This window comes from Ahaetulla prasina, chromosome 18, assembly GCF_028640845.1.
Source record: "Ahaetulla prasina isolate Xishuangbanna chromosome 18, ASM2864084v1, whole genome shotgun sequence".
Taxonomy (NCBI): Eukaryota; Metazoa; Chordata; class Lepidosauria; order Squamata; family Colubridae; genus Ahaetulla; species Ahaetulla prasina.
The window spans coordinates 8185605-8205484 of record NC_080556.1 but is presented as its reverse complement, the minus strand read 5'-3'; the positions used below and the strand labels follow the sequence as shown (position 1 = coordinate 8205484).

Below are 19880 nucleotides of genomic sequence, written 5' to 3'. Positions count from 1 at the left end.
GATTCCTCAAGATACTGACCGTTGTGAATTGAACTGTGTTTTGCCGAACTGAAAGAAGACCTTGTTTGTTGTACAAGTCTATGTTTGGTAAGAAGACTGGCTTTATATGTGTATGACCTGGAATTGTTTTTGGACTATGACTTTGCCTTTTCCCTAAAAGTAAAGGAATATCAAACCCCAGTTTGTCTGCAAGTGACTGTTATTGTATACAACCAGTCTCAGTCGTTTTCATGCATAAGGTAGTCTGCTCAACAGTGGGCATGGCCAGGGGTGTGTGACAGGCAGCATTCAGCCTCCTGCACACACACCCCTGGGAGCAAAAACAGACCATAGGGGTGCTCCACCTCTCTGCACCCCATTTTGGGCCTAGTAGGCCTCCTTGCAGCCTCCTGGGAGCAAAAATGGGGCATGTGGGGACTCTTGGAACGGGTGGGGAGGGGAGGGGAGGAGCCAGCCAGCAATTTAACAACTGGTTCAGCTGAAGTGGTGCAAACTGGCTGAATCGCACCACTGATTAAAGGCCTGGAGACTAAAACATATGAAGAACGATTGCAGGAATTGAGTACGGCCGGTCTAGAGAAAAGAAGGACTAGGGGTGAGATGATAGCAGTGTTCCAGTATTTGAGGGGCTGCCACAAAGAAGAGTGGGGGGGTGTCAACCTATTCTCCAAAGCACCAGAAGGCAAGACAAGAAACAACGGATGGAAACTGAACAAGGAGAGAACCAACCTGGAATTAAGGAGAAACTTTCTAACAGGAAGGACAATTAATCAATGCCTTCAGAAGTTGTGGGTGCTCCGACACTGGAGGTTTTTAAGATGAGACAACAACCTGTCTGAAATGGTATAGGCCAGGGTCTACTGCTTGAGGAGGGGGTTGGACTAGAAGACCTCCAAGGTCCCTTCCAGCTCTAGTCTGACTGACCTGTTGCCCATGGAAGGCAGCACATTTTAAGGCAAGCTTTCCCGAAGGATTGATTGATGTTCTTGGCAACCCAAAAGACAGGAACCATAGCGACAGCTGGAAAGCCCAGTCAGTTGAGGGCCAATCCATCTGTGCAGACTGAGAAGAAGAAGAAGAAGAAGAAGAAGAAGAAGAAGAAGAAGAAGAAGAAGAAGAAGAAGAAGAAGAAGAAGAAGAAGAAGAAGAAGAAGAAGAAGAAGAAGAAGAAGAAGAAGAAGAAGAAGAAGAAGAAGAAGAAGAAGAAGAAGAAGAAGATACTTGGTTGATAACTAGGACACTGGCAGCAACCCGTATCAACCATTAGCACCAGTCAATCGTATTTGTGACACATCAAATTGACCGAGTTTCTTGTTTAATGAATAAAAGCAATAAGAATAAGAATAAGAATAAGAATAAGAATAAGAATAAGAATAAGAATAATATCCAGCTCAGCTTGTGCAGCTATTGCTCGGATATGGATTGTGAACCTCGCTGCTTGGAAAGACATCCCTTTTCCACATCAGGATTTGCAACCATAGTTATGGTTGGTTACGTTCTCTTTTTATTACACCGTTCAGATGTTCTTCCCCACTTCCCAGCTTTTATGAGTTCCCAGAACTTGTCAGACTGCCCTAGGGTTGGGCAAGCGGCCACTTGCAATTCCTCCTTGCCAGACCCACTGCCTGCCACGTAAAATGTCAGGATCCTTGTAGCCCGCAGATGCTACCCCACCGTATTTCTCCCCTGTGGCCCTTTGAGATTTGCACGTTGTTCTCCCGTCCCTGGAAGATCGCTTGCCAGAGGTGCCCAGAATAGCCAGCCCAACAGCTGGGCCCACCTTCCCCAACGCACACACCGCTGCTAATCTTGGCAGAAACAAGTTCGATTGGAGAACGGCAGCGTCTTGCAACACTCGCTCGCCAGAATCATAAAATCTGGAAGATGGAAGGGGTGTGTTGGGGGCAGCGTAGAAGGGGAAGAAGAAAAAGGAAAAACCCCAAAGTGACCAATTTGCTTTCACAAAACAAGTGGGGAACTTTTTCCAGCACTTGGTGGAAATGATGACAATGATAGTGAAGGAGGGGAGGGGAGGGGTGAGGAGGAGGAGAGGAGGAAGCAGAGGAGAGGGAGAAGGAGAGGAGGAGGAGAAGAGGAGGAGGAGAGGGAGAAGCAGAGGAGGAGAGGGAGAAGGAGAGGAGGAGGAGAGGAGGAGGAGAAGAGGAGGAGGAGAGGGAGAAGCAGAGGAGGAGAGGAGAAGGAGAGAAGAAGGAGGAGGAGGAAAGAGGAGGAGGAGAGGGAGAAGCAGAGGAGGAGAGGGAGAAGGAGAGGAGGAGGAGGAGGAGGAGGAGAGGAGGAGGAGAGGAGGAGGAGAGGAGGAGGAAAGGAGAAGGAGGAGGAGGAGGAGGAGAGGGAGAGGGAGAAGAAGAAGGAGAGGAGGAGGAGGAAGAGGAGAGTCAGAGGGAGGAGGAGGAGCAGGAGGAGGAGAGGAAGCGGAAGAGGAGAGGAAGAAGAAGAGGGAGAAGGAGGAGAAGAGGAAGCAGAGAAGAAGAGGGAGAAGGAGGAGCAAGAGGAGGAGGAGAAGGAGGAGGAGGAGGAGGGGAGGGGAAGGAGGAGGAGGAGAGGAAGCGGAGGAGGAGAGGGAGAAGAAGAGGGAGAAGGAGGAGGAGGAAATTCTTCTTCCTCCAGAGGTCACTCAGCAGTTACCCCACTGGAGTCACTATGTCTGAAATTAGTTTTTGGATCTGGGAATCCCTTTTGTTATTAAACCAAAAGGCTTAACTTTAGAGCTTCAGTTATGAAAAAAAGAGAGCAGAGCAGTATGGTGGCCTAGAGGTGGAACTCTCGCCTCACAATCAGGAGGTTGTGAGTTCAATTCTAGGTAGAGGCAGATATTTCTCTCTTTGGGCACAATGAGAATATGTATCTGCTGAACAAAACTCCGCACTGGTGACAGGAAGGGCAACGGGCCATTAAACGCTCTTCTAGTTCCATTCAGTTGCCCAGACTCCACCCTGCAAGGGATTATGGGGTCGTTAATGATGATGATGAACTATGAAAAAGGAGAAACAAACACCTGCTGAAAATTGTCCCTTGGGCTGCCTGATTTTAACCATTTCAAGTCCGGCGTCCCCCAAGGGCATGAAACAAATCTGTTCTTCCTACTCATGTTGCACAACCCAATTTGGCCTCCTGCCCTTTTTAATCGGCCTCGAGTCTCTCCCCGCTAGGATGATAAATAACGGCTCTCTGGGGTTGTCTTAGACCCTTGATGGCAAACCTATGGCACGCATGCCACAGGTGAAACACGGAGCCATATCTGTGGGCACGTGAGCGTTGCCCTAGCTCAGCTCCAGTGTGCATGTGCGCGCCGGCCAGCTGATTTCCGTTTCTAGCCTCCAGAGGGCCTCCGGGGAGTGGGGAAGGCTGTTTTCACTCTCCCCAGACTCCTAGAAAGGCTCTAGAGCCTGGTGAGAGCAAAAGACAGGCCTACCTGTCCCACCATGCCATCGTGTGCCAAAAACAGGGGGAGCGCGAGGGTGGGTCTCGCACGCATGTGTGGGGGAGGCCGGGCACATTGAATTACGAGTGTGGGCACACACATGCACGACACCACCACCACCCCGTGCTCCCTCCATTTTTGACACTCATTGGCAAAAAGGTTATCATCATCGTCTTAGACCCACTGGGGGAGGGAGGGCACTAAAAACCCTGATGCCCGCTGGTTTATATTATAGATTTTTGTCCAGCTTTTAATCCCATCGCTTTCTCTAAATTATGAAAAAGGCCTGCCCTGGTTTGGCCCTCCAATCTCATTTCACTGGAGCAGGCCAATAGTTAATTCTGCCCGCTCTGGCTATGCTTAAAAAGGCACTTTGGGAGTTTCTAGTGTGATTTACCATACCATGACAAGCTTTAATGTCTGCTGGTATTATAATCGACTTTATCTTAATACAATCTTTCCCCGCTGAATACTCTCGAGACTTTAAAAACCATTTTTTTCCACAGAGGGAACATTTTCAATGATAATTCTGATGATGCTGTGATTATTCTTAGAGCCCGACTCTCAAGGGAGGGGTGGAAATTAATAAGAGGCGGCTTAATATTATCTTTTTTGTTTATCTTTTGTGCCTCTTCCTGTTATTAAGCATCCGAGGACCACACAGAATGCCAAGCGGCTACTCTGAAACACACCCACGCAAATGGGCAGCCGCGGTCATCCCTGGGATGTGAATTCAGGGGATGTTGTGGTCCGTTAGCAGCCTGCGGAGCTGGCAACGGAGTCGGATGGCGATGAGGCTGAGGTGAGGCCAGGGCCATTGGGAAGTGAGGTGCGGACTCCGGAGCCTCCAGAGGCCGACAGTAGTAAGGCAGAGGAACAAGAGGAGCCTATTCCTAATGCGCGCATGAGAAGAGCTGCCAGAAGGCAAGAACAGCTCAAGCAGAGAGGACAACTCGGGAGTAAGGCCAAGAGATGATTGGCTCCTCCCATAAGGCTTAAAACAGACCAGCTTTGCCGGAAAACAACGTTGTAGCTGCGTCTTCTGCTTCGTCTACGTCTTTGTTTTTGTGGCTTCTGGACGTTTGCCAGGAAGGGTCTTTGGCAATTTGCCTAATTGGACTAAGGTTTGTGAGATAACTGAAGAATTTGTATTTGGGAGGCATTTGTTTTACTTTGAGTTGAACGACGCTGGGAATGAAGTAATTCCCAGCTGTTCGAATAAAGTTTGTTTTTCCACGGACTAAGTTTATTACTACCTACTTGGGCCTGGGTCACAACAGAAGAACAACCAAATGACGTGGGTTCCCCTTTCGCAAAACTGCATCAAAGAGCCTTTGGTTATTTGGTCTCTGCCCGGGCTATGTTTTCTGGTGCTGTCGTTATTCTTGCAATTCTACGCCACTCTTTCTTCCAAAAAATGCCACCAAAAAGAACCATGAAGCCGTCTCTCACTGTGATGGCGCAAGAGTTAAAACCAGGAGCATTTCAAAGAAATTAGATGTGAAAACCTGTGTTGTGGTCTGCCAGCGGCTTGCGGAGCTGGCAGCAGAGTCAGGCAGTGATGAGGTTGAGGGGAAACATGGGCCAGTCCTGGAGTCTGCGGAAGGCTCGGATGAAGGCTCTGCGTTGGAGGCAGAGATGGGGCCAGGGCCATCTGGGAGTTATGTGCTACCTCCGGAGCCTCCAGAGTCTGACGTCAGCAAGGCAGAGGAACAGGGGGAGCCACAGAGCTGCCAGAAGGCGAGAACAGTTAAAACAAAAGGGACGACTCAGGAGTAAGGCTTGGAGATGATTGGTCCCTCCCATAAGACATAAAGGAGGAGCAAAGGCACATGAGCCTTTGCAGGAAGCAACTTTGTTCGTTCTGGTCAGTTTAAATTCTGCAGCTCCGTTTTGACTCTGTGCTCCGTGTGGCCTTGCAAAGCTAATTGCCAATTAGGTCTTTGGCAGCATGTCAAGGGAGATAAAGGTGGGTGCTTATTAGCCTTATCCCGAAGGACTGTGGCAGACTTCTGTCGGACTCTTTACAAACTATTTGTGACTCATGACGGGCTGTGAATGAACAGAGTTCACAGCCGTTGAAATAAAAAGAGGGTTTGTGGGACTAATTGTGTGCTTTTTACTGTCTCAGGAAGCCTAGGTCAGAACAACCTGGACGGGGCTGACCAAGGCCAACTTGTAGGTGTGGCTTCTGAAGATTTATAACTGGCTGACAAACCGTACTCAATGACTAATCCTTAACGGTGCTATGTCTACATGGAGGGAAGTAAGCAATGGGGTACCACAAGGTTCTCTCTTAGGCTCAGTACTCTTCAATATCTTCATAAATGACTTAGATGAGGGAATAGAAGGGGAACTTATCAAATTTGCAGATGATACTAAGCTGGTAGGAATAGCCAACACCCCAAATGATAGGCTCAAGGTCCAGATGGATCTTGACAGACTTGAACACTGGGCCCTATCTAACAAAATGAAATTCAATGTAGGAAAAACTAAAGTCTTACACTTCGGCAAGAAAAACCAAAAGTACACATACAGACTGGGTGAAAGCAGGCTTAATAGCAGTAACCGTGAGAGGGATCTTGGAGTCTTAGTAGACAACCAAATATATATGAGCCAGCAATGTGCAATAGCAGCAAAAAAAAAGCCAATGCAATCCTAAATTGCATTAATAGAGGGATACAATCAAGATCACTCTATAAAGCCTTAGTAAGACCACACCTAGAATCCTGCATCCAGTTTTGGTCACAACACTATAAAAAAGATGTTGAGACTCTAGAAAACGTGCAGAGGAGAGCAACCAGGAGGATTAGGGGACTGGAGGCTAAAACATATGCTGAACGGTTGCAGGAACTGGGCGTGGCTAGTCTAGTGAAGAGAAGGACCAGGGGAGACAGGATAGCATCTTCCAATATTTGGGGGCTTGCCACAGAGAGGAGGAGGGGGGTCAAGCTATTCTCCAAAGCACCTGAAGGCCAGACAAGTAATAACAGATGGAAACCGATCAAGGAGAGATTCAACCCCAACGAAGCTGTCGAAGTGCTGTCCTGGTGCCTGGAAGCCGTACGGGTCTGGATGGGGAGAAACAGACTCAAGCTCAATCCTTCCAAGACGGAGTGGCTGTGGATGCCGGCACCCCGGTACAGTCAGCTGCAACCGCAGCTGACTGTTGGGGGCGAGTCATTGGTCCCGATGGAAAGGGTGCACAACTTGGGTGTTCTCCTGGATGGACGGCTGTCGTTTGAAGATCATTTGGCGGCCGTCTCCAGGAGAGCTTTTTACCAGGTGCGCTTGGTTCGCCAGTTGCGCCCCTTCCTTGACCGGGATGCCTTATACACGGTCACTCACGCTCTCGTCACTTCTCGTTTGGATTATTGCAATGCTCTCTACATGGGGCTACCCTTGAAGTGCACTCGGAGGCTTCAGTTAGTTCAGAATGCAGCTGCGCGGGTGATCGAGGGAGCCACACGTTGCTCCCGTGTAACACCGCTCCTGCGCAGTCTGCACTGGCTACCTGTGGTCTTTCGGGTGCGCTTCAAGGTTTAAAGGTTCAGTCGTAAAGTGAATCGCTACAGTTGATAGGTTCATAACCCGGTTGTTGAGTGAATCTGGCTTCCCCGTTGACTTTGCCGGTCAGAAGGTCGCCAAAGGCGGATCACGTGACCTTGGGTTACAGCAACGGTCGCAAGCATGAACCAGTCGCCCGGTGTCTGAATTTGGATCACGTGATCATGAGGATGCGACGAAGGTTGCAAGTATGAAGAACGGTCATAAGTCACTTTTTTCAGCGCCATTGTAACTTTGAACGGTCATTAAACGAGCTGTAATTCGAGAACTGCCTGTTGACATTCCTGTCAACTCACAAAGCATCCCTGGCCTGCTCGCGAGTTGCCATAGGCAAGAGAGATAGGAAAACGGCGAAGACATATCTCTATAAAGGCTACCCATAGTGGCCGGAGGGGGAGTGATCTCTACAACCCGCGAAATTGCTCTGTTGGCAAATGTGACTGATGACACACCCTGGAGGGAGGAGAGAAACAGGGTCATGCCTGGGCCATAAATTGCATGGGGTCAGAGTTGGCTTCACTTGGAACCTGCGGACACGAAGCTCCTAATAAATGACTGGATTTCTTTTGAAGCTTGGCTCGAGGCTCACGATTTAATCAGAACCCTGACAGCTCGGGGTCTCGGCTCCTTTATCCGCTGAGACCCTTTTGCAGGAGTATTCCAATAAAAGAAGCTGAAAATGCCATGCCTCGTGTCTGGTGGTCTTTATTGGCTTTGGCACCAGGCTAGGACCCATTTTGGGAACAACTTACCTCTGGTAAGGGCCAGAATGTGTCCTGTTGTGCCAACGAGACATTATGATTCAAGAAAACATGAGTAAGAGAGGCGGGCGGGATTTCCCTCCAGAGACAGGAATGGGTCTGATCCCGCTAATGGGTTGCTGAGAAAGAAAACCATCTTCAGCTAATGCTCAGGAAATCAAAACCTCTGGATGACAGATTTCCTTTGGCCCTAACACAACCCTTCTGATGGGTTCCTTGGCCCCAGATCCTTGCCGCGCTCCTGTTCCCGAGTAAATTAAACTCATTTGTCATCATAATCGGTAATGCAATGTGTCGCCAAAGCAAGAGAACAGCCAATTGAAAAGAGAAAAAATGCGAGGCCTCCAATGCTACCAGCGACAGGACAACTTGATTCCTTGTCAGGAAGCCGTCAAGGCAAGGAATGGACTCCTTCGGCTAGCTAGCCAGACCGAAACAGGAAACCTTTCTCCCGCGGAGCAAAAAATCAGGGAGGCACAGAAAAGTAAGAATGACTGTCCCAAAGAATAGAATATAGAATAGAATAGAATTTTTATTGGCCAAGTGTGATTGGACACACAAGGAATTTGTCTTGGTGCATATGCTCTCAGTGTACATAAAAGAAAAGATATGTTCATCAAGGTACAACATTTACAACATAATTGATGGTCAATATATCAATATAAATCATAAGGATTGCCAGCAACAAGTTATAGTCATACAGTCATAAATGGAAAGAGATTGGTAATGGGAACTATGACAAGATTAATAGTAGTGCAGATTCAGTAAATAGTTTGACAGTGTTGATGGAATTAAAACTCTGTTTAGCAGAGTGATGAAAAAACTGTTCTTGTGTCTAGTTGTTCTGGTGTGCAGTGCTCTATAGCGTCGTTTTGAGGGTAGGAGTTGAAACAGTTTATGTCCAGGATGTGAGGGATCTGTAAATATTTTCACGGCCCTCTTCTTGATTCGTGCAGTATACAGGTCCTCAATGGAAGGCAGGTTGGTAGCAATTATTTTTTCTGCAGTTCTAATTATCCTCTGAAGTCTGTGTTTTTCTTGTTGGGTTGCAGAACTGAACCAGACAGGTGCTTTTTTTTAAAGAGACCACTGGATTTTTTTTGTTTTTTCTTTGAAGACGTTTCCCTTCTCATCCAAGAAGTTTCTTCAGCTCTAACTGGACGGTGGGGAATGGAAGGATTGATACTCCTTGTGGACAGCTGGTCATTTGCATCCTTTTAGAGAGTCGGTGAGGCCACCTGGAGGTTTTATCTGTGTCCTCAGGGTAACCCGAGTGCTGCACATGGGTGTGGAGCCTTCTTGGAAGGATAATGTCGTATCCGTCCCCCTCTGTTGAGAGAACGCTGTTCAATTTGGACATAGATGGCCTCTTTGATCCTTCCTTCCTTCCTTCCTTCCTTCCTTCCTTCCTTCCTTCCTTCCTTCCTTCCTTCCTTCCTTCCTTCCTCTTCTCTTTCCCATTTCCTTCCTTCCTTCCTTCCTTCCTTCCTTCCTTCCTTCCTTCCTTTTCTCTTTCCCATTTCCTTCCTTCCTTCCTTCCTCTTCTCTTTTCCTTCCTTCCTTCCTTCCTTTTCTCTTTCCCATTTCCTTCTTTTCTTCCTTTCTTTCTTCGTTCCTTCGTTTCTTCCTTCCTTCCTTCCTTTCCTTCCCTTCCTTCTTCCTTCCTTCCTCTTCTCTTTCCCATTTCCTTCCTTCCTTCCTTCCTTCCTTCCTTCCTTCCTTCCTTCCTTCTCTTTCCCATTTCCTTCCTTCCTTCCTTCCTCTTCTCTTCCTTCCTTCCTTTTCTCTTTCCCATTTCCTTCTTTTCTTCCTTTCTTTCTTCGTTCCTTCGTTTCTTCCTTCCTTCCTTCCTTTCCTTCCCTTCCCTTCCCTTCTCTTCTCTTCTCCAGCAAGAAGACTCTTCCAGTCTTCCGAAACGTGGACTTTGCTGCCTTCGAAAGAGTGGCCTTTGTCTTTTAAATGCAGATGGACTGCTGAATCTAATCCCGGTGGGTTTGTTCTTCTACGTCGTGCCATGAGTTTATGAAGTGGCTGTTTTGTTTCCCCAATGTACCATCCAGTCAGAGCTGAAGAAGGAAATGTCTTCAAAGTAAACCCAAGAAAGTCCAGTTGCCTCTTGGAAAACAAGCACCTTTGGGATAAACCATGACCTGGATGACCGAGAACCTCCGCGGACAGGGTTGTCTGTTCAGCGTGGTTTCTGTCCTGCCCCGCAGATTGCAAAGTAATTCTTTTTAAATCTGCCTTGTAACACGGCTCCCCTCCTACGAGGTGGATTTGAAAAGAATTACTTTGCAATCTGCGGGGCTGGATAGAAGCTGTGCTAGATAGAAAGTGGGAAGAAATCAGGAGCCTGGAAACCCCTTCTCTGACCCACAGGTTTTATTGAGGCTCAGGAAAGCTTATGCACTTTAATAAAACACGTTGGGACAATGTGCTCCGGATTCAATGGTTGGATTCAGCTGGTTCTGTCCGGTTCGGGCGAATCGGTAGCGGCGACTGCAGGAGGCTCAGCTCACCCGCCCAAGTGTAATGTGCTCTCCAATATCAGGAAAAAGATTTCTCACATGTCGTGGGAAGGGAATCCCCCTGTCCTCACTTCTCTTTCTCTGCTCCTCTGCTTTCTCTGCTCCTCCTCTTCAGAATGAGTCCTTGAGTTACAACGGTACATTTAGTGACCGTTCAACGGTACAACAGCCCTGGTAAAAAGGGACTGGTAGCCATTTTTCTTACCTATGACCGTTGCGACATTCCCCATGGTCCCGTGATTAAAATTCAGACGCTCAGCGATTGACTCGTAGTTATGACGGGTGCGGCGTCCCAGGGTCGCGTGATTCCCTTTGGCAACCTTCGGATAAGCAAAGCCAAGGGGGAAGGCGGGTTCACTTAACAATCCTGTTTCTAACTTAACCACCACAGTGATTCACTTAACAACGGTGGCAAGAAAGTCATAAAATGGGGCAAAATTCATTTAACAGCTCTCTCCCTTAGCAACAGAAATGTTGGGCTCCATTGTAGCCGTAATTCGAGGAGGACGATCTACACCTGATCTAACCAGGTGAGAAAGAATCCCTGCTTTCCAGCAGAAACTAACTAGGAGAAAGAAATGCCAAGAAGGGCAGGAAATTACAGGTAGTCCTCAACTTATGGCCAAAATGTGGCGGGCTGAGGAATTCTGGGAGTTGGAAGTCCACAAAGTTGCCAAGGTTGGAGACCCCTGCCTGACTCTATCTTAAGCTTCTTTCTTGGGTGCAAATAGAACATAGAGCAACAGAATTGGAAGGGACTTTAGAGATCATTTAGATCTAATCATCATCAGGATCATTATCAGGACCTTCTCCTCCTTCTCCTCATCATCAGGACCTTCTCCTCCTCCTTCTCATCATCAGGACCTTCTCCTCCTCCTCCTCATCAGCACCTCCTCCTCCTCCTGCTCCTCCTCATCATCATCAGGACCTTCTCCTCCTCCTCCTCATCAGCACCTTCTCCTCCTCCTTCATCTCTTCCTCTTCATCAGGACCTTCTCCTCCCCATCAGTACCTTTTCCTCCTCCTCCTCCTCCTCCTATCAGGACCTCATCATCATCAGGACCTTCTCCTCCTCATCAGGACATCATCATCATCATCATGACCTTCTCTTCCTCCTCATCATCATCAGGACCTCCTTCTCCTCCTCCTCCTCATCAGGACCTGGTATCACTCCTGAAACTAGCTGACAGAATTGTCTAGTTCATGACTCGGAGGCTGGGTTCACACAACATGCAAAGCCCCAACCGGGGTTTTAAAAAAAGCTACTGCTCCTCTCACATAACCTGAATTATGGCTTCCTAAGGCGAAATGTAAGACTTGAGTTCACACAGAAGGCCAAGGAAGAGAGCGGGATTCCCACCTACACGCCGCCGAGCCGCCAACCACCCAACCCAAACGGGTTGTAGGAACGAGTGGAGCGAGGAAGACTTCTACTGCCCTCACCTGAGCTCCAATTGACCTGATGGCCAACTGCTTTCATGGGAGAAATGGATTCACTGCGAGGAAAACGGTGCTGTTATCGTTCCAGGAATTCGGGGCTTCGTTAGACCATCTGCCAACCAGGAGCTGGCACTAATTGCAGTATTTATGGCCCGTCTGTACAATGACAGAGTTTCCCCTAATAAATTGAACGGTGGTCTCGTTTAGCTTCTCCCTGGCCATCAAGTAAAGCCCCTCCACTCCCAACCCCACCGTAAATTTCCTTAGTTTTGTAGGAAGTTAGCAGCCACCCCTCTCCTAGAAGAATGAAACAGTCTAAGAAATATTAAAAAGGCAGAATGTTATACCTCCCTGGATGAGAAATAGAGAAACGTGTTTTTTGAGGCAGGAAGCAGACTTACTCTTAAAAGCCCTCACGCCAGGGGTGAAATGCTCCCGGTTCGAACCGGATCAGCCGATCCGGTAGCGATGGTAGCGGGTGGTTTGGAGAACCAGTAGCAAAAATCCCTGCCCCCCCCTCCCATGCCCACCCAATCGCCCGCTTGCCGCTTCTTTCCGGCTAGCTCACTTTTCCCGCCCGAATGGTAGGAATAGGTTGTAAAAAAATGTTTTTAAAAGATAAAAAAAAAAAGGCTCTGACGATAACAGCTGAGCCGCGCGATCGTCAGAGCCTCTTTTTTTTACTTTTAAAAGCATTTTTTTTACAGCCTATTCGGCCGAACGGGTTGTAAAAAAATGCTTTTAAAAGTAAAAAAAAAAGATCGCGCACCACAGCTGATCACACACACACACCCCACGGACGCTGTTCTATTTATCCCGTGCCTCCTTTCGGCGTGCACTGTGCGTGTGTGTGCACCTCACATTTGGTGTGTGGTGTGCACCATGCATGCATGTGCGCATCATGTGTTTTGGCGCACAGCGCATATGTGCAGCTAGCAAACCAGTAGTAAACCAGTTCAGATTTCACCACTGCCTCACACTCTCAATAGCCCTCACAGCGGATGTCAGAGATAAAGAAATAGCTAGATCTATTCATAAGCAAATGCCCTCCCCTAAGATCCAACAATGATTGGATTAGCCCTCTCTACCCATCTAGCAACAGAACTCACCACATGGCACACATGGGGAGATAGCATCACCCAGCAAGGCTCAACCAAGCCTGGGACTCAAAAAACCTACAAAGTTACCCCTGCATGGCCCCATGGGAGTCTCAGTCTTAGTCTTAGTCTCAGTCTCTCTCTTTCTCTCCCTCCCTCCCTCTCTCTCCCATGTGGTTTTTTGCCCAGGACCTCAAAACCACATGGTCCTGCTGTCCACCATTAAACCATATTTTCAAGCAGTCTCCAGGTTTCCAGTGTCTTTCTTTCTCCCCACTTGGAACTGAACCCAGATGGACATTTCTTCCAACCGTTTCCAATTGAATTCTCAGACCGTTGCGTCCGGCTTTGGAGGGCAGGGAGAGGAAACGCCCTACAGCCACCCAGAAAGGGACATAAACCTTATTTAGTAAGCTTCCTAAATACAGATTGTTTTTATAGGGTCGTTCCCAATTAAAAAAAAAAAAGGAAACACTGAGATGGTGGAAGAGGAAGGCGGGGAAGAGATAAAACTGCTCGGCAGGTTTAGCCAGCCGGATCAAAGGAATATCCCTCCCACCGATCTGGCCAAGTTAGCAAGAAGGTTAAGACTTACTAAGCTGTGGAATTGCTCTGGAATTGTTCCGAGCCCGTTTGCTGCTCCTTTGCTTCTCTCCAACACTGAGTTTGAATCTGCAACAGAGAATTAAAGCTTTGTTAAAAGCATTTTTAGCCCACGTGGAGGAAAATGAGAGTTGGTCCCAGTCAAATACCCTAAGTGGGAACCGGTTGATATGATAGGATTCACCCACTGTGTCAAGTTCAATTCACCGAACAGGGTAAGCTAGAATGTGGTTAGCTGGGTTTGTATCCCAGACAAAGCTATTCTAACCAGGATGGATTATGTAGTCCATATTTCTGGTCCATCTCTTCCTGCACTGAGGCGGTTAGAGGCTGTGGGGTTTCGGAGGTTAGTTTTGTGGCTACATCTCTCCAGCCTAGGTCACCAAATGGAGCAGCTCACCCGGTTGCCAAAAATGCTGTGCAAATACAATTACTACAGGAACTCGGTCTGCTTGACAATCCATCACTGCTGACTGTCACGGCGAAAGATGTAATAAATACCCGACAGAGGATTGGGGGCAGGGGAGAAGTGGCTATAAAGAGAAGGCAGAGGAAGGAAGGAAGGAAGGAAGGGAATGGGGAGGAAGGGAGGGAGAGGGAGAGGGAAGGGAGGGAGGGAGGGGAGAGAGGGAGGAAGGAAGGAAGGAAGGAAGGGGAAGGGAAGGGAAGCAGGAAGGAAGGAAGGAAAGGAAGGAAGGGAATGGGGAGGAAGGGAGGGAGGAGGAAAGGAAGGAAGGAAGGAAGGAAGGAAGGAAGGAAGGAAGGAAGGAAGGAAGGAAGGAAGGAAGGAAGGGGAAGGGAAGGCAGGCAGGAAAGATCCATATCCCCCTCCAGCACGTATATTGGAGAATTCCCAAGTTTCTTTCTCCAAAGAAGCAAGAATTCCCAGGGCTTGTTCCCAGGCAGGCCTTCCTAGCCTTTGTAGCTTGACTCTTGGGGGATTCTGGGCTAAAGGCCACAAGAAAGAAAGAAAGAAAGAAAGAAAGAAAGAAAGAAAGAAAGAAAGAAAGAAAGAAAGAAAGAAAGAAAGAAAGAAAGAAAGAAAGAAAGAAAGAAAGAAAGAAAGAAAGAAAGAAAGTGAAAAAAGAAAAAAAGAAAAAGAAAGTTAGTTCCAAAAAAAGATTTGCCCGGCTAGACGCTGATGAGCCTCCAGCTTGCTAATGAAGACACAGCCTCTCCTCGATGCTAATAAAGAGGTCTCCCCCAACCCCTTCCACCAAGATCTGGACTCTGCCGGCTCAGGAAAGCCAGACGTCTGAGCCTTTTAGATTTTAATCCTTTTTACTCTTTAAGGGTCTTAGAGACACATCATTTTCTCTCTCTCTCTCTCTCTCAAAGTCTTATCACACGGCACTGAGTTCTAGGAGATAATCCCACAGAAAAAGAAAACAAAAGCTCTCCCTCAGCTAAGAAGAGAACAACATTCTCTTCCAAGTCCTTGAAAAGGGAGACGTTGTCATTATTTTTATTTTTATTTTTTTTTGAAGAAGAAGAAGAAACAATGATCGGATAAAGGGCAAAGAAGATCCTTTTGTTTCTCAAGAGGGGAAACTAAGGAAAGTTGGAAAAATTTAATCCCCGGCTAGAAACCCTGGTTGACAGTTCTTCATAATTACCTTGGAAGGTGGCGGATTTTCTGATTATTGGGCAGAAACGAAAAACTAATCCCTCTTCTCAGTGGCCCAGGGTGACCGGGGCATCATATAGAGAAATAACAAGCCTCATCATCCCTTGTTTTCGACTTCTCCCCCGCAGACTTTGATTTTAAGCAATGAGGTCACTCACTCCCCACCTCCACCCCTACCCCCGAGTCAGTTAGTCCAGCCAAGCTCACAGGCACCTGTCTCAAGTCTTAAAACACCTCTGGCTGCCTGCCGTGCTGCAGATGGGAAAACCTACTGGGGAAAAAAAATGCTAGGTAAGAAACCCAGACCACGTTTACAGAATCGCTGCTCCCCATTCATCCTAGGACCCATGCAAGTGGCCGATACATTTAAGAAGAAGGACTTAATTTACAACCATTCCTTTAGTGACCATTTTCAAGGAGACAACGCAGGGGTGAAATGCTCCCGGCTCAGACCGGATCGTGCGATCCGGTAGCGATGAGGGCGGGTAGTTCGGGGAACTGGTAGCAAAAATCCCTGCCTCCCCACTGCCCAAGCCTTGTTGTTCCTTTTCTCTGTCCCTGAAGCTCTCAGGGATGATATAGCTGCAAACAGCCTTAAATGCTTGTTGCAGTGCTTCAAAGGGCCACACTACAGCTGATCAGCACTGTAGGCGGCTAGTAGACCGGTGCCTCTATTTTTAAAGAAGGTAGACCGGTGCGCTCCTAAAAAAAGGCAATTAATAGACCAGTGCCTCTATTTTTAAAGAAGGTAGACCGGTGCGTTCCCAAGTTTTGTATACTTTATTATTTTTATTATTTATTATTATTGGCCATGCCCAGTCACCTAACCTAACAGGGTGAGCTCATGTCCTCGCCTCAGCTCCTGTCAACCTAGCAGTTCGAAAGCATGATTGTGTGAGTAGTTAAATAGGTACCACTTTGGTGGGAAGATAACAGTGCTCGGTGACATCATGCTGGCCCCATGACCGCGGAAATGTCTTCAGACAGCGAAGAGAAGAGCACCATTCACTATAGTGAAGCCACAAAGCCACAAAGATTCCTTTCCCTTTATGCTTCCTACATTATACTCACAACACTCACATGAAGTAGGCCACCAAGACAAGCCACCAAGATCCTCTAGCAAATTTTGCAGCTGAGGAACGGCAGCCCTACTGATTTATTCAAGCTACAAAGCTGTACAAACCATGACTTGTTTTTAGGGAATGATGCGGGAGGGGGCCTTTGCCCCCACAAACAACGTGAAGGTAGCTCTGCCTGCCAAATCCCCCACCCCCCATTTCCAGGCTATCTCCCTCTCCCCTTTTCACTTTTTTGCACCCCTTCAAACTAAGTCAAGTATGCAATGGCGGGCCCGCACCTGGAAACAATTTTATCACCCTCGGAAAAATGTGCAAATGCCATTAAGCGAGACAGATTTTCTCATTAATTTTCTCTCCCTCTGACAGGCTAGGAATTAACACCATTGATTTCTCGGCTCCTGCTCATTATCAATCATCCCAGGGCTTATTCACACGTTGTCTGATTCCCCCTGATCCACTTTCGGGAGCCAGTGATGTGCATTCGGCACGGCTCGGGGGTTGGGATCTCTGACACAAGAAGAAGTCTCAAAGCTTTCGAAACAAATCCCGTGGCAATCGGGGGGGTGGGGGGGCAACACGGTAGTTAGTACGATAGTGGTCCATGGTGCTGGGCACATGTGCACTATGGTAAACGTCTATGGAGATTCTCGGTCCTCCAGGTCATGGTTGTCCCAAAGGTGCTTTTATTCAAGAGGCAACTGGACTTTTTTGGTTTTCTTTGAAGACATTTCGCTTCTGATAGGATAGGATAGGATAGGATAGGATAGGATAGGATAGGATAGGATAGGATAGGATAGGATAGGATAGGATAGGATAGGATAGGATAGGATAGAAGGAAAGGGTAGAGGGGAAGAGAATAGAAAATATGGAATGGAATGGAATGGAATGGAATAGAAAATATGGAATGGAATGGAATAGAATGGAATAGAATAGAAAATATGGAATGGAATAGAATGGAATGGAATGGAATGGAATAGAATAGAATAGAATAGAATGGAATGGAATGGAATGGAATGGAATGGAATAGAATAGAATAGAATAGAATAGAATAGAATAGAATAGAATAGAATAGAATAGAATAGAAGGAAAGGGTAGAGGGGAAGAGAATAGAAAATATGGAATGGAATGGAATGGAATGGAATGGAATAGAATAGAAAATATGGAATGGAATAGAATGGAATGGAATGGAATGGAATGGAATAGAATAGAATAGAATAGAATAGAATAGAATAGAATAGAATAGAATAGAATAGAATAGAAAATATGGAATGAAATGGAATGGAATGGAATGGAATGGAATGGAATAGAATAGAATAGAATAGAATAGAATAGAATAGAATAGAAAATACGGAATAGAATGGAATGGAATAGAATAGAATAGAACAGAATAGAATTTTTTTATTGGCCAAGTGTGATTGGACACACAAGGAATTTGTCTTTGGTGCATATGCTCTCAGTGTTCATAAAAGAAAAGATACCTTCATCAAGAATTCTAAGGCACAACTCTTCTTCAGCTCCGACTGGATGATGGGGAATAATGGAAGGATTGATATTCCTTGCAGACAGCCGTTCATTTGCATCCTTTTAGAGGGTCGTTGAGGCCACTTGGAGGTTTTTATCTGTGTCCTCAGAGTCACCTGAATGGTACAAATGGGTGCAGAGTCTTCTTGGAACCGAGAGAACGAAGAGGCCATTTATGTCTAAATCGAACAGCCCTCCCTCAACAGAGTGGGAGGGACACGACATCATCTGTCTCCGGTCTACAACAAAAATCCTTTCAGCAGTTCCAAGAAGGAAAGCTCGGCACCCATTTGCAACCCTTTTCTTCCCGCTCATCTGCATGTTTAAATAGGCCATGTGGTAATTGGTTCCATCCTCATTACACCAATTACAAACTTGTTCCAAGCAGATGCCAGCTCCTTTTCCTTAATAAGGAATGGCAGGACGATTTATTGCTCTTTCCTGCTTCCTGCCTCCAGCCAGATGTTGGAAATCGTGATTACCTTTCCAGGGGACTGGGCAGCTTCAGAAGTCTGCAGGAAACAGGCGGATGAATGGCGGTTCCAGGATGCACCAGAAAACTTCACTGGTTCTGCCAAATAACTTCCTTCCTTCCTTCCTTCCTTCCTTCCTTCCTTCCTTCCTTCCTTCCTTCCTTCCTTCCTTCCTTTCTTCCTTCTCAGTTCCATCTCCTTCCTTCCTTCTCAGTTCCATCTTGTTTCCTTCTCATTCTCATCTCCTTCCTTCCTTTCTTCCCATTTCCGTCTCCTTCCTTGTGTTGGAAGAAATATCCATCTGGGTTCAGTTCCAAGTGGGGACAAAGACACTGGAAACATGGAGGCTGCTTGGAAAGATGGTTTAATGGTGGTCAGGATCACATGGCTTGAGATCCTGAACAGAAAAAAGGGCTGAGATCCTGTGTGCTCCCTGGCTTTATGCTTTTTCTGAGCTTTGAACTTTCTGGGGCACAGGAAGAGTATCCTGATTGGTTGTCAGACTCCCAGGTGGTGGGGGTCTTAGCTAATGTTATAGGTTGTCTCTCAAGCTTGCTTGAGCCTTGCCATGTGGTAAGATTCTGTTGCTAGATGGGTAGGGGCTAATCCTATCTTTGTCATGTAGACAATGGACTGGCTCAGGCCTTAATGGCCCATTGACAAAGGTGGGGGGGAGCTGCTTTGTCTTTAAAACAAGTTTCTCCATTTCTCATCCAGGGAAATATATTCTGCCTTTTAAATATTTTCTAAAATATTTCATTCTTCTAGGAGGGGGGTGGGTGCTAAATTCCTACACTTGCTTCCTTCTCATTTCCATCTCCTTCCTTCCTTCCTCCTCCTTCCCCATTCCCATCTCTCCTTCCTCCTTCTCTTCCTCCCTCCATCTCTCCTTCTTTCCTTCCTAATTGCTACCAACCTGCCTTCCATTGAGGACCTGTATACTGCACGAGTCAAAAAGAGGGCCAGGAAAATATTTACAGATCCCTCACATCCTGGACATAAACTGTTTCGACTCCTACCCTCAAAACGACGCTATGGAGCACTGCACACCAGAACAACTAGACACAAGGACAGTTTCCCCGCCCCCGCCCCCGCATGCCATCAGTCTGCTAAACAAATAATTCCCTCAACACTGTCAAACTATTTACTAAATCTGCACTACTATTAATCTTCTCATCGTTTCCATCCCCAATCTCTTTCCACTTATGACTGTGACTGTAACTTGTTGCTGGTAATCCTTATGATTTATATTGATATTGATTGTTTGTACCCTATGATTATCATTAAGTGTTGTATCATTAAGTGTTAATTTTGTACCCTATGATTCATCATTTGTGTTGTAAATGTTGTACCTCGATGAAGGTATATTTTCTTTTATGTACACTGAGAGCATATGAACCAAGACAAATTCCTTGGGTGTCCAATCACACTTGGCCAATAAAAATTCAATTCAATTCTATTCTATGCTATTCTATTCTCATTCTCATCTCCTTCCTTCCTCCTCCCTCCCCATTCCCATCTCTCCTTCCCTTCCTCCCTCCCTATTCCAATCTCTCCTTCGTTCCTTCGTTCCTTCTCCTTCCTCCTTTCTTATTCCTTCCTTCCCCATTCCCATCTCTCCTTCCTCCTTCTCTTCCTCCCTCCATCTCTCCTTCTTTCCTTCCTAATTGCTACCAACCTGCCTTCCATTGAGGACCTGTATACTGCACGAGTCAAAAAGAGGGCCAGGAAAATATTTACAG

The 19880-nt window shown here is 46.8% G+C and overlaps 1 protein-coding gene across 1 annotated transcript in view; it reads right to left on the bottom strand.

Annotated features, from left to right (window-relative positions):
- DISP3 (dispatched RND transporter family member 3) overlaps nucleotides 1-19880 on the bottom strand; it is a 148294-nt gene that overhangs the window by 105247 nt on the left and 23167 nt on the right. Inside the window, exon 4 of the mRNA XM_058160892.1 lies at nucleotides 13431-13507. Coding sequence (XP_058016875.1) covers nucleotides 13431-13507 — 77 coding nt within the window. The remainder of the gene's footprint in view (nucleotides 1-13430; nucleotides 13508-19880) is intronic.